At 49.7% G+C, this 14,293-nt stretch overlaps 1 protein-coding gene and 1 long non-coding RNA gene across 2 annotated transcripts in view; one reads left to right on the top strand and one right to left on the bottom strand.

The window, feature by feature from the left end:
- Positions 1 to 4,827, bottom strand: part of MMP24 (matrix metallopeptidase 24) — a 43,313-nt gene extending 38,486 nt beyond the window's left edge. Inside the window, exons 1-2 of the mRNA XM_039563226.1 lie at positions 4,766 to 4,827; positions 2,260 to 2,408 (exon numbers count right to left, since the gene is read on the bottom strand). Coding sequence (XP_039419160.1) covers positions 2,260 to 2,363 — 104 coding nt within the window. The 5' untranslated portion in view covers positions 2,364 to 2,408; positions 4,766 to 4,827. The remainder of the gene's footprint in view (positions 1 to 2,259; positions 2,409 to 4,765) is intronic.
- A 176-nt stretch (positions 4,828 to 5,003) lies between these two features.
- On the top strand, positions 5,004 to 10,501 carry LOC104683785. Its single transcript, XR_005603442.1, has 2 exons — positions 5,004 to 6,101; positions 9,367 to 10,501. It is a non-coding gene; the product is annotated as an uncharacterized LOC104683785 (long non-coding RNA).
- The last annotated feature ends 3,792 nt before the right edge of the window (positions 10,502 to 14,293 follow it).

Raw genomic sequence — 14,293 nt, 5'->3', positions numbered from 1 at the left:
CAATCTCCCACTAGCAGCACCTGCATGGTGACTCCACATGCTCGGGTACCAATCTTGGGGGAAAAAACAAGCTCAGGATTTGAGGGCATGTGGGAAAGGAGACGAGAAACTTTAGGCTTCCATAATAAGTGTAAATAGAATATGCAGAATTTGTTGCCTAACAAAGAAACCACAGAAAATAATAACTTTGCACAACTCTGATTCTTACAGTCACTTTAAAGAGACAGAACTTATGACACTGATGGACGTGACAGAAAAATTCATAACTGAAGTCTCAAAACTCATACCACAGACTGAAACAACAGCTTAGTAAATGCTTGAGTAATTCAGAGCCCTTGGAGGCAGCCTGCCTTGCCAGCTCTTTTCCTTCTGCTCAGCTTCCACAACCAGGTCTGAGGAAGTGACAGCCCAACACAGCCCAGGCAGATGCCCCTCCAGCTCAAACAACAGGCTCACAGCTAACAGCAATCTGGACCTCTTTTTCCATTCATGTAATTTCTAGGAAAATTCCACCCTGCCATACAACATATGGAACCACTGACTCAGGACAGATGGAGGCAGAGCAACCCAACATGCCTCCAAAGCACACCAGAGTCTGGTTGCAGCTGAGGTATCAAGCTTTTGGAGACTTGAGGTTTCAGAAGAGGGAATCATCTGGGTTTTTCACTCATCAGCCTTTGGGTGTTCATGCACTGATCAACCCCTACCCATAAATACAAACTCACTAAAATGTGGGCAACACCTTCCTTTCCTTCAGAAAAACTTTTTCTTAGTAAAGCAGGTACTCCCACATGCAGTTTGCTCCTTTCCCCTGTCACCCACAAGGCAGCAGAAGCAGCTCCTTAACTTTCCAAACTAGCACCCCAATATCACAGCCCTTCTTTCCCCATCCCCTTCCAAATCATCAGCATCCCAGATTCAAGCTTCTGCACACCAAACGCACACATAGAGCCTTGCTCGATGGCTCTACTTCAGCATTCACCTACAAACCATGTTATTAATGGCAAAGAGATCTCAGATGGAAAATTCCCACCTTTAAAAAGCATTTTGTTTTCAACGCATTTGAAAAGCAAACAGGATTTTCTCTGTCCCTCAATGGAGAACAAGGAGCTCTTCCAGTGAGCTAAAGAAGGGAACGCTATGTTCACTGGAGAGGTAGTCCCAGCCCAGGACGATCCCCTCCTGCCCAATTCACTAGTTTCTTCTGTTTCTCCCTCTTCTTGCAGTCTGGAAGGCATAAAACCAAACCCCTTTGTTCTTTACATTATTTGGTTACTTTGTGGCCCTTTTTTTTGTGCTGTGGTGTCCCTTTTGCCAGCAGTGTGCCCCCTAAGAGGAGAGACTAAGAACCAGGCAGAGCATGCTCTGAAAAGGTCTGCTAATGTAGCAAGGGGCAGGGGCAACTAGGCAGGGCCTAAGCAAGTTCCATTGGGCTTCCTCTTTTTGCTCACCATGAGATGCTTTTTCCCCCATAAAGCCTTAGGAAAACCTTCTCTGCATTCTGCTTTAGCCAGCAGATGCTCCCCAGACCAAGAGCAGATGGATCCAGCCATATACACAACACCCAAGTGACCAGACAAGGAGCCACTTCCACACCACCCTTTGCAGCCCACATTGATGAGAAGACTAAAGAACAAAGTCCCTCCAGCCCTGGTGATTTACACCAATTCCTCTGGGCTGCCAAAACTCTGATCACAAACAACAACACATGGCCAACATACAGCAGAGAACATCTAATGTCCAAAAAATGGCAACTATGGGCAGTTAAGTAGCCCTGACTATCATCATCAGACTACAATAACTCACTTCAGTTCAAACGATGGATCTCCACAAATAGCACCTACGGAGATACACAAATCCAATTAATTAAGAAATAGATTAGAAGCCATTTCTAGAGCCAGAATTTTAACCTAAATTCAGACGGAGATGGAAATAAATGAAACCCTTGATGTCCTCCACTTTTAGAAGCTCACAGGATTCATGCTTTGATTGTGCACCAGCAATGGGGATCTGTGTTCAAAGAACAACAGTAACAAGAGCTTCTCCTCACACTCACAAAAAATACTGTTGACAAAAAGAAAAGTGGAATTGCCCACATGTTTTTGTTAGAAACACCTTTCAATAATCAAGACTTCTTTGATACAGTCAGTCAGGCAAATCTATCCCTTTTGAAGACTTCTTGCACCTGGAATAATTACCCAGGAAATATGACAATGCATTAAGAAAGACAAAGACAAAAGTAGCCTATATTAATCTTACTCAATAGTTGTCTGGTCCAAAACTCCTGTTACTGGGATTCCATAAAACTGTTGCATAGTGGCAACTGCAGACTGCACAGCTTTTCCCGACTGCAAGGCAGACATTTGGCTGTCAGATGGAAGTAAGTAGCCGTAAGTTTTTAACCAACCCTGAAAAAGAAAGAAACAGATGGTAAGATGCCACAGTAAGTTTTCAACATAACAGTTCAGAACATTTCCTCAAAAGAAAAAGTGACAAACTAGCTCAAAAAATTCAGCCATCTCTCTTTTTTTTGGTTAGGTTTGGTAATACCAGCTGATCCCTAGGAAGGGCTGAAGACCCAGCTTAATATCACCTTTCCTGATGGGACAAGGCAGACCTACCAATCAAAAATGAACATCATCCCTACTGGGCAACTGGGGCAGACTTAGGTCTTGAGAGCACCAGAAATGCCCAAGAAGCTTTGTTCTTGTTCCAGGGACTTCCTGTGCACCCTGTCCCCTTGCCATCATGAGACTCCTCAGTCCCCACAGCAGCAAGCTCCCAAGAGCCCACTGCCTACCACCCACTGCTGTCTCTGGACCATCATTCCAAGAAAACAGCTTAATAGCCCTGAGTTCAGCTTTGCACTTGCAATAAGCACAGGAATAATTCTAAAAAAACTCAAATGAACCAAAACAAACAAATAAACAACAAAAAAAACCACACTCAGAAACTTTGAAGACTCTGATTAGGTGGGTGTTTCCTCTACCAACAGCTAATACCAGCGAACTGTCAGAACAGGAAAACAGCCAACTCTCCTCAAGGAGTTCTGTCCCTTTTCCCTGCCTCCACCCTAAAACGCAGCCTTAGATAAAACCATGTGTCAAACTTGTCAAAATGCTAAGGACAGCATTTTCAAAAACACACATTAATTCAGGGGTTTTTTTCCTCTCCTGCCTTCCCCTCCCTCACTTTGATACGGGGAGAAACCAGAATATTAAGTAATAATAATAACAATAATAATAGAATAAAAACTTGTTTTCATAAACCTTTCCCCATAACTTTTCACGCACACCCCCTAGTGCTTCATTCTTCTGGTTGATTCAACACTTAGACCAGGATTAATATGAGACCAACATATATCCCATAAGCTTTTTCCCAATCCGTCTGACCCACAGGACAGTCCTCACCACGTAAGCACTGATAAATCATCTGCATGCACTGTTCTTCCACTGACAGCATGATCACTCCGGGAAAGGGGAGAGAAGAGGCTTGTTCTCCCTTAACATAACACAGCAGCAGGAAAGGGGCTCAAGTCAGGAGAAGCACAAGTGGGAGAACAATCCCTGTTTCTTTGTGGCAACAATAAGATGCCAGAAGCCATTAGGGAGAGAGAAAGGAGGCTTTGCTTCCAAAGCAGGAAAAAGAATCATAGAAGGATTGAAAGCCCATCTCATTCCACTCCCCTGCCATGGCCAGGCACACCTTCCACTGTGGTCTACTTGGTTGCTCCAAGTCCCGTCCAACCTGGCCTTGGACACTTCCAGGGATCCAGGGGCAGCCACAGCTTCTCTGGGCACCCTGTGCCAGGGTCTCACGGCCCTCACATTCCTTCCCAATCTCCCATCCATCCCTGCCCTCTGGCAGTGGGAAGCCATTCCCCCTTGTCCTGTCCCTCCATGCCTTGTCCCAAGTCCTTCTCCAGCTCTCTTGGAGCCTCTTTAGGCACTGGAAGGGGCTCTGAGGTGTCCCCAGAGACTTCTCTTCTCCAGGTGAACACCCCCAGCTCTCCCAACCTGGCTCAGAGCAGTGGAGTGCCAGTCCTCAGAGTATCTCTGTGGCCTCCTCTAGCCTTGTGCCAGCAGCTCCTCGTTGGCCTCGTGTTAGGAGCCCCAGAGCCACAGGCAGTGCTCCAGGTGGGGTAGAGAAGCGACACGAGAGCACGGGCTGGGCACGCCGAAGTTCCCCAAGGGCGGGCACATACAGTGTCACTAAACACGGACATTACCAATGGCTCCAGACAAAGCTAAGCTGCAAAACTGCTCCAAGACCATTTGCTACCCCTGCCTTGGCCTCTGACAAGCAGAGCAATGCGGAAACACTTCATTATGACCAACATTAGCTGCCCTCCAGCAGCGACGGCAGAGCACAGTAACCAAAACAGCTCGGAGTGGGGCTGGCCTCGCGTATCCCCGTTCCTTCCCGGCCGCACTCGGAGGCGGCAGCGGGAAAGGGGCATCAGACGATGGCCACCTGGACACGCCGAGAAACTCCTCCCGGGGACTGATGCTCATGACCACCCAGGAGGGGCACGGCTGCTTCTCCAGCCGGTCCCCAACTTGCCGAGGCGCGGCCGGAGGAGCTGTGCCCGCACAACCGAGCTCAGCCCGGCCCTGCGGGAGATGATGGAAGGTTTCTGGCAGAGGAGGCGGAGGAACCGCTGCCCGCTCGGCTTTCCGGCCCACCCCGCGACACCCAGCGCACATCGCGGCCCCGGGACGCCGGTGGCAGCCGCGGCCCCGCCCGGCCCCGCTCGCGTACCTACCCGGCCGGTGCTGGTGTCGGCGGCGGCGCGGAGCAGCGCGCAGAGCAGCGGCAGCAGCGGCCCCGCCGCGCCCAGCGCCCGGCGCGGGCAGCGCGCCATGGCCCCGGCGGGGCCCGGGCCCGGGTCGGCACCGGCGGGGCTCGGAGCGCTCCGGCCCCGGCGCCGCAGCTGCGGCTGCGCGGCTGCCCGGAAGGGGAAGGGGGAAGGGGGACGGGGAAAGAGGAAAGGGAAAGGGAAAGGGAAGGCGGGCAGCGGAATCCGCTGTTTCCTCTGCCGGTCGGCCCGGGGCTGCCCCGCGGGGAGCACCGCCGCGGGTCGCCGGGACCGGCCGGCGTGTTGCAAAGCGTGGAATAAGCCAAGTTTTCTGAAGAAAGGCTGTTCGTTGGTGTTTGATCTCTGAGACCATCTCCGGAGAGAATGTGATGCCAGCTGCGGGTAGCCGACAGCAGGACAGCTGGAGGGGTAGTCAGCAGGGACATTGCTCAGGGAATGAGGGCTATGTTGTGCAGAAATTTACTAGCTCGAACTTGTAGAAGGCCTTCCCAGATGAACTGCTATGTACCAGAGGTAGCAGGCGGCGGATCAAGCTCAGCCACGAACTTCGCCAGTCTCTCTCCTTCCAAATGCACCCCATTTCCCAGGACACTTCCAGCACATCAGGATCAGCAGGACTCGCCCCGACACCTGCACAGCCAGCCCCGTCTCTCGCAGGCAGGAGCCCTTCCCTCCTGCGAGGCCAAACCATAGCTCCCTCCCGTTCGCCGGCAATTCGGTCTGCATGCAGGGAGGGCATTGCTCGCTGCGGGCAGCCAGTTCTGCCTCTGAGCAGCTTGGCGCTTTGGAGCCTCTTCTCAGTCAGGTCAGCACTGGAAAGTACCAGCAGCCAGAAGATCTTCCCTCTGCTGCTTCAGCCTTGCAAGATCACTCTGGATTCTGTTCTGAGTTTTCTTCTTTTTTTCATGCCCTGTCCTGGATGGGAATGACAATCCTACGTTCCATTTGGGACATGGCTGTGTAACCACTGGGGCTGTGAGGATGGAGGCAGACAGTGCTGCGTTCCTCTGTCCCCTCTGACCATCAGCCCCTGCCAGGACTTTGGGCAGAGACCTCCTTCTTCCCACCCTCACTGAGCACCTGCAGTTCTACTCTGTAATCTTCAGTGCATTTCCCTGCAGGGATGTCCCCATGCTCTCAAAATCACAGTCTATGCCGGCTGACATGGAGCTATTAGACCCTTTCCAGAATCTTTACTGTGACCCCAAAGCACTACAAGGATGAACTAGTTTTTGTTTTTGAAATGATGGAACTACAGAGGTATGGTTAAACCTTCTTTGGGGTGAGTTTCACTTGTTCCTTTTCTGCCTACCTGCCTTCCCCTGCCCAGGGCACTCTGCTGCACCTTGCCTGGTTTCTTACAGGCAGAGCCCAGCAGGTGCACGGTCTGGGCTCTGCTCCAGCTCTCAGGCAGCTCTCTCGTTAAGGAAACTTCCCTGAGCATCCCGGAAGAACTCTGGCAGTCACACTCCCACCACCAGACTGTTCCTGCTGGCACCAAATCCCCTTCACAGTGGGCAGCTCAAGTGAGCAAAAGAGTGCCCCCCTTGCACTCCCTGCACTCTCCCCACTCTCACACAGTCAGACCAGGCTTCCCATAGCAGAGTCTCACACGTCTCATTCCACAAAACAATTTATTCACGGTGCAGGAACACAGCTCGAGCCAGTGCCTCTGGGAAGGGACCTTGAACCACTGGGCTTTTATCCCTTCACAGCCCAATCACACCAAAGTGTCGCAGTGACCACTCTTTGCAGCCCGGCTAGCACCTGCGGTGTGCGGCAGCAGTGGGGAGCAGCCGAAGGCACAAAGCATTAAAGCTGCTCCTCTGGAGTTCAGCTCTGCCCAGGGGAGCTGAAGCTCCAGGTGCTACGGCTGTCAGCAGCCCCGACGAGGGAGAAGATAAAAGGTAGCAAGGAGGCTTGTCTCTGGATACAGTCCCAAGTTTACTCGCAGGAGGGACTCCAGGAGAACAAGCCCCCACCAAGCATGTACAACAACTTATAAAGGAGGGTGTTACAAAGGGAGTGGCCCGACCAGGGACCAATAGGGATTTCTGGGGGAGGGATATGGACAGGGACACACATACACACAGACCAATGGTCTTAACAGCCAGAGGGAAAGGGATCACATGCCCCAATGGGGTGTCGAGGTTTAGGGGATTTCCAGAGGGGAGGTGTCAGAAGGGGCAGGGTCTCCGGGGGTTGACAAGAACCAGGGAGGGAGGGCCTAGGTGATGGACCCCGAACTGTCTGGAATAACAGGAGGGGTTTAGGTGATTGATGGAGAACCAACTAGAACAAGGGGAGGAGAGTAACCATGTAGGGATCATTGGGGGAGCAGCTAGGGTTTGGGGTGTACCAACTGGGAATTGGGGCAAAGGAGTAACAGGGTCAAACCATACAAAACATGTAGACATATAGTAAAACACCACACCACCACACCAGTGGTCCAAATATAAGTACGGGCAGGCCTGGCAATTGATTACATCACACTGCCTCAAACCCGCCAAGGCAAGCGCTGTGTGCTCACAGTGGTGGAAGCCACCACAGGATGGCTGGAGACCTACCCTGTGCCTCATGCTACTGCCTGGAACACCATCCTGGGCCTTGAAAAGCAAGTCCTGTGGAGGCATGGTACCCCTGAGAGAATTGAGTCCAATGGGACTCAATTCAAGAACAGCCTTATAAACACCTGGGCTAGAGAACATGGTATTGAATGGGTGTACCACATTGCCAACCATGCACCAGCCACTGGGAAAGTTGAGCAGTGCAACAGACTCTTAAAAACAGCACTGAAGGCAATGGGGGTGTGGGACCTTCAAGCAGTGGGATCTGCACTTAGCAAAGGCTACACGGTTAGTTAATACTGGAAGTTCCACCAACCAAGCTGGCCCTGCCCGATCCAAACCCCTGTGTACAGCAGATGGAGATAAGGTTCTGGTAGTGCATATGAGAGATATGCTAGGAAAGACTGTTTGGATTAATTCTGCCTTGAGCAAAGACAAACCCATCCGTGGGGTTGTCTTTGCTCAGGGACCAGGTTACGCTTGATGGGTGATACAGAAAGAAGGAGAAACACGATGTATACCACAAAGATACCTTGTTTTGGGGTCAATATATTTATATTTATTCATATTTATTATGCTTCTACTCCGTTTTAGTTAATTTCAAGAGATTCTTAAAGGGGTTTTGGGGGTTTTCTTGGTTTTGCCACATTTTAGTGCACAATCCACCTTTTCAACCCTCCACTGCTTAAATGTAACAAATATAGCCTTAAATTTTTTATACTTACTCAAATTTACTCCATTTTCGTCAGTTTTGTTGAAATTTCGAGGAGGTTTTGAGGCTTTTTTGGGCCATTTCCAGTACCCGCCCAGCCAATGACTGAGGGGAGTTCGGCTGAGGCGGGAACAGCTCTCGCCCCGCCCCCTGTCCCACCCAGCCAATGACTGAGGGCGCTTTTCCCCGCCCGCCGGTTGGGCGGGAGCCGCTCCCCACTTGTCAATCAATGAGGGGGGTCCGGCTGAGGCTGGCACTTCCCCCTCTCCCCCTCCCCGGCCAATCACTCCCGCCCCTCCCTGCCTCGCTGCCACTGGCCCCTTGTGACTCTGAATTTTCCCCACCTGCCCCAGTCCGGACTGGTTTATACTGGTTTATACTCCCCCTCCCCAGGCAGAGGAGCTCCTGAGCCCCCCACCCCCCACTGGGTAAAATTCACGTCGCTAGAAGTTCGTGTCCACAAAGGAGACAGAGGAGTCCTGTAAAAGTCCCTTGATTTGGAGAAAGGGAGAGAGTCCGTCAGGCGTGTGTCCAAGGGGGTCTCTCCCAATTAGATGGAGCAAGTAGCCTTCTTTTCTCCTCATTTCCCGGCTGCATTTTCTCCTCCTTCCCTTTCCCTGTTGGCTGAGGTACTTGGAAGGTACTTGGGACTTCCCGATCCGCCTATCCGTGTCCCCCCTTAGTATGTGCCCCTTTAGTAAAACACACAATCCATGATCATTACAATTAGCTAAATAAATAAATTTATTCTTGTAAGCTTTACTAATTGGCATGGACTTCTTCTCAGGGAAGAAGAATAAAGACTTACTAGGGTTTTGAATATTAACTTCTCCACCCAGAGTGGACTTAAAGCTAATTAGAGCCCCCCAAACTCCCGTGTCACCTCCCCCAGAACCTCCCCAGAGGACCCATCCTAACCCTTGCTGTGCTGGTGGATGAGTGACTCTATGTGTTTGGAGATGGAGAGGGGGCTTGGGGGTCCTGGGTGAGTCCTAGGGGGATTTGGGGGGAATACAGAACCGGGGGGCCTGGGGAGCTTGGGGGGTTGGGGGAAATTCAGAATGGGGGGAGAATGGTGGGGTTTGGGGGTCTGGGGTTGGCTATTCTACATGATTGGAGGTCGGGACAAGTCCTGAGGGGGGTTCTAGCGGGGTGTAGGTGAATCAGGGGAAGGAGGGGGAAGCAGAGGTTAAATGATTTGCTAAGAAGCTGTTTGTTAAAAACAATGGATACAGCTTGCTCAACACTTATTGTGCCTACCAAAGCAGGATGAGAAGATAGAAGACTATTGATAAAGGGAAGGAATCTTGACCAAAGATCCTGTTTTCGAACCTAAAACTAACTTAAATCAGCCTTGAAGTTTGGACTTGGGCCAGGGACATAAAGAGCATGCACAGGGAACCAAGGTGAAAAGTTCAGCCTGAGGAAGACCCTTTACTTCATCTGAGGAGGACTCTTACTTCATCCTGGAGACCCCTGCCCACGACCACCAGACAACACTGCGCAAGCGCAACGCGGATGTAAATGACTTTTGGGCTCATTGTAATAGGAGGCGAGGCTAGGGGGAGCTAGGTAACGAATATGTATAGGTGTACTGGGAAACTCAATGACTATGGAACTTGTAACCCGATAAATACCAAGCTGAATGCAGCTGTCGGCACGCATGGTTTTGGAGGAGCTATCCCCCATGCGTTCCAGTGCTGGAATAAACATACCTACTTTACTACTTATTTAGTAGTGGAGTCTTTGCCGCTCATCATTTTGGCGAGCAGCCAGGAGAAACTCTGTCCAGCTGCAGGATCGGCTTAGGAGCGGATGTCCTAGGCACGCCCCAGGGCTTTCCTGGAGGATCTCCGCCCCTCGGCTCGCTCACTGCGGCGGACAGACAACAACCTGCTGAAACTGCGGATAAACGGTATGCTTTGCATTTAGGGTGCCTGTGAGTCGTACGCGTGGCCAGGGCTGCTGGTAAGCCGCGAGGAGACGTCCCGCGCACAGTGTAGTCCCTGTGAGGGTAAAGGTGGGGCTTACGAGCAACCGGCTACCGGAGCCGGCAAGGGGGAATCACTGACCGACAGAGTGGCTGCCGGTGATCCTGAGAGCGGATCGGGTGATTCCAAAAAGGGGGGGCCCCGCCGGAACTTGTCACCATGTCGGGAAAATGTAAGCGGGACCCTGAAGTTATTAAAAGTGAGTGTTATGAATATTTTGGCTTCTAGTAGCTGGTTTGAATGTTGTTGTGTTGCTTATATGTCTATGTGGATATTGGTTGTTGTTGGACTGCTTTTATGTTGTTGTGTTTGTATGTTGTTGTGTGTTGTTTGAGGAAGTCGTATTGAAGCATTTGTTTGGAGCCATGCTAGATTATTGATTTTTGTCCTAATAAAATTAAAATTGTGGCTAGATGAGAGGTTAGAAGAACCTCTCGCCCTCTTGGTCTTGATTCTTGGGAATTTGTAAATCCAATAGAACATTGGATAGAGACAAGAGACTAACGAGTTCCTTTAGAGGGAATATATAGAACCTCTACAAGAAGATTAGTAGCTTTAGATTGGGAACAACCAGTGGCAGAGGATTTAGGTTTTGAAAAAATACATGGAATAACTTGTTTTTGTGGATGCATTAGAACTTTTCATTCAACAAGAGGATGGCATGCTGCATGAGTACTAATACAGTGTAATATTTGTAAGAGGTGGTACTGCTCTTCTGCCAGGCAGCAGAGCTTATGCTTTCAGTGTTATTGGAGGCACCCCAGTGAAGTTGATTTTGAGCCTGAGATTTTAAAGTTTGTGTGTGGGAAGTGGCATTTGGTACCTGAGGTTTGGGAGGTTCGGGAAGAAAGCTGGGAAGGAACTGTGAGAGAGTGCGAAGAAAGATTTGGGTAGAAGCGAGATAAAACTAGGAGACGGAGATAGAAACAACAGTGGCTAAGCAGGGAGGGAGGTTGTTGCCCCCCATCCCTCAGTAGCTATATGGTAAAAGCATAGCCCCGACTCTTTCTGTTCATGTGTCCTATCTGCATGAGTGATAGGAGGGACTCCCTGCTTTGTGTGTGTGGGGGTAAGAAAACTCCAGCCCCACACCGGCTGTGGGTCTTAGCTCAGTGCGGATTTTGTGGAAGTCGGAGATGTTATAATTCTATTTATTTAGCAAGCAGAAATCTGTGCCCAGAGTGTGGGAAGGCAAGGAACATTCTGTGTTGAAACTTTTGTGTGGCAAGGAGCATCACATTTCCTAAAATAGCGTGTGCTAGAAACAGATTGGGAGGAGATAGTAAAGACTTTTGAAGAAATTTCAAGTTGCAGCAAAGCAGGCTTGGCAGAAGGCATAGGAGAATTTATAAAGAGTGTCTTAAACACTATACAGGTGACCCGAAAGGGGTGGCACGGTATTTGAGTAAACTCAAACTCTGAATAGGATGGGAACCAGACAAAGTAAAGAAATTCCCAGAGCAAGCCAGCTGGGCTGTATCTTGGCACATTGGAAAGAGATAGTAGGAGCTGGAGGCACAGAAAATAAAAAGAACCCTTATAAAATATTGTACCCAGTGGTGGTCACTGTATAAATTAGAAAAGGAAGCAAAATGGCCATCTAATGGAACTTTAGATGATAATACCTTGCTCCAGTTAATGCTGTTTCTGAGACGGGAAGGTAAATGGGAAGAAGTTTCTTACACTGATGCATTTTTCTCCCTCCGAAATCACCCTGAATGGCAGAGAGATTGTGGAATCAAACCCCCCAGTGATCCTATGGTGCTAGCTCTGGAAAAAGAAAATAAAAAAGGCCGAGGAAGAATTAAGCAGTGTTGTTCGTCATGCAGTATAGATCAGAGATGTACAAGGTCAGACAAGTCTATCAAGCAGCAGCCCAGGGACAAGATGATGATGAACTAACAGATTTGCTTAAGCCTCCCCTTAGGAGACAGGAAGAGGATGCAGACTCGGAAGGAACACCAACGCCAACCCCCTCTCCCCCGGGCAGTCCTGTCTCGTCCCGAACCAGGAAACAGGCACCTCTGAGAGAGGCAGTGGCACCTGATGGGAATACAATGTTGATTAGAGTACCTTTCTCTACTGCTGACCTAGATGCATGGTATAACGTTGCCAAAAGTTACCGAAGTGATCCAGCTGAGCGCTTGCAACTTATAATCAAACAGCATAATCCAGATTGGGCTGATATACAATTATTACTGGGTGGACTAACAGAGACAGAGAGACAGTTAGTTTGAAAACAGCTCGAGACTTGGCAGAGGACTATTACAAAACGCAACAATTAGATATAAAGATTACTTCCCACTCCAGGAACCACACTGGAGTCCTAATAGAACAGCCCGAATTAGAGAAAATTAAAAAGTTATCAAGAATGGATAGCAAAAGGGGTGGAAAGGGCCATTCCCAAAACCCTAAATTGGTCAGCTTTGTATGCAGTAAGACAGGGTCCTTTTGAGTCACCATCCAAATTCCTGGATCGTCTGAGGGGACGGCAATGCACTGTAACACATGGCTGGATTTTGAGACCGAGGTAGGGGTACAACAGCTGCTATCTTTGTTTCTAGGACAATCCACAGGAGATATCAGACCTAAATTGCAAAAACCTCAGGGGCCAGAGGGGAGGGACCTGGAAACTCTATTAGATGCAGCTTGGAGGGTATTCAGTAATTGAGAAGAAAGTTACAAGCAAGGGATGAAGAAATTGGCAGCAGTAGTAAAGGAAGGAAATAGGGAAAAACCTAGACAGAGACCTCCCAGACAGGGCCCACCTCGGCTAAGTAAAGACCAACATGCCATTTGCAGGAGATTCGGTCATTGGAAGAACCAGTGCCCAGAAAGAAGACAAGAAGACCACCAGAACAGGGGAAACCAAGGAAGCGATATGCCAAACCCCGAAACCCCAGACAGTGAAAGAGTTACGGACTTTTCTGGGGATGACAGGATGGTGCAGATTGTGGATTTACAATTAAGGGCTGCTCGTGAAACCACTATATGAGCTCATTACAAAGGAAAGCAGAGATCTCCAGTGGACAAAGGAGGCCACGCGGGCCTTCAGCCAGCTAAAGAATGCCCTCATGTCAGCTCCAGCTCTAGGACTTCCAGACGTGAGTAAGCCATTCTTTCTATTTTCCCATGAGAAACAAGGGATCGCCCAGGGAATACTAGCACAGGACCTGGGCCCATACTGATGGGCAGTTGCCTATTTCTCTAAGCAGCAAGATGCAGCAGCCAAAGGATGGCCTGGGTGCCTCAGAGCTGTTGCAGCAGTCGTGCTAAACATCCAGGAAGCATGCAAATTCACCTTGGGTCAGAAAATGACTGTGCTGGTGTCCCACACGGTGTCCGCGGTGCTGGAAGTGAAAGGTGGGCACTGGCTCTCCCCACAAAGGCTCCTGAAATATCAAGCCATCATGGTAGAACAAGATGATGTAGAAATAGTGGTAACTAACATTGTCAACCCAGCTTCCTTTCTCAGCGGAAATCAAGGGGAACCGGTACGCCATGATTGCCTGGAGACTATCGAAGCTACCTACTCCAGCCGCCCGGATCTAAAGGATACCCCTTTAAGCAACACAGAGACCTGGTTTACTGATGGGGAGCAGCTACGTCATCAGTGGAAAGCGACATGCTGGGTATGCAGTTACCACCTGCTGGGAGGTGATAGAATCCGGACCCCTGCCAACAAACACCTCTGTGCAGAAGGCTGAAATAATCGCCCTAACCCGTGCCTTAGAGATGGCAAAAGGAAAGAAAATAAACATTTATGCAGACTCAAGGTATGCATTTGGAGTTGTACACGCACAAGGGGCCATTTGGAAAGAGAGAGGACTGTTAAATTCGCAGGGAAAGAACATCAAATTGATTTTACAGAAATTCCAAGAAAAGGGGGGTATCGATATTTACTAGTGCTGACAGACACTTTTTCAGGATGGCCAGAAGCTTTTCCTACTAGGACCGCTAAAGCTCGGGAAGTAACCAAAGCGTTACTACAAGAAATAATACCACGCTTCGGAGTTCCAGCCACAATGTCCTCAGATAGGGGACCACATTTTATTTCAAGGGTGGTACAACAAACCAGCCGACATTTAGGCATAGATTGGCAACTCCACACTCCATACCACCCCCAGTCGAGTGGCCAAGTAGAGAAAATGAACCATTTGATTAAACAGCAAATTGTGAGATTAGGGCAAGAAGCTAACCTACC

This window comes from Corvus cornix, chromosome 20 (genome assembly GCF_000738735.6).
Source record: "Corvus cornix cornix isolate S_Up_H32 chromosome 20, ASM73873v5, whole genome shotgun sequence".
NCBI classification, from domain to species: Eukaryota; Metazoa; Chordata; class Aves; order Passeriformes; family Corvidae; genus Corvus; species Corvus cornix.
Note: the sequence above shows the minus strand (reverse complement) of the source record. Positions and strands in the feature narration are given on the sequence as shown.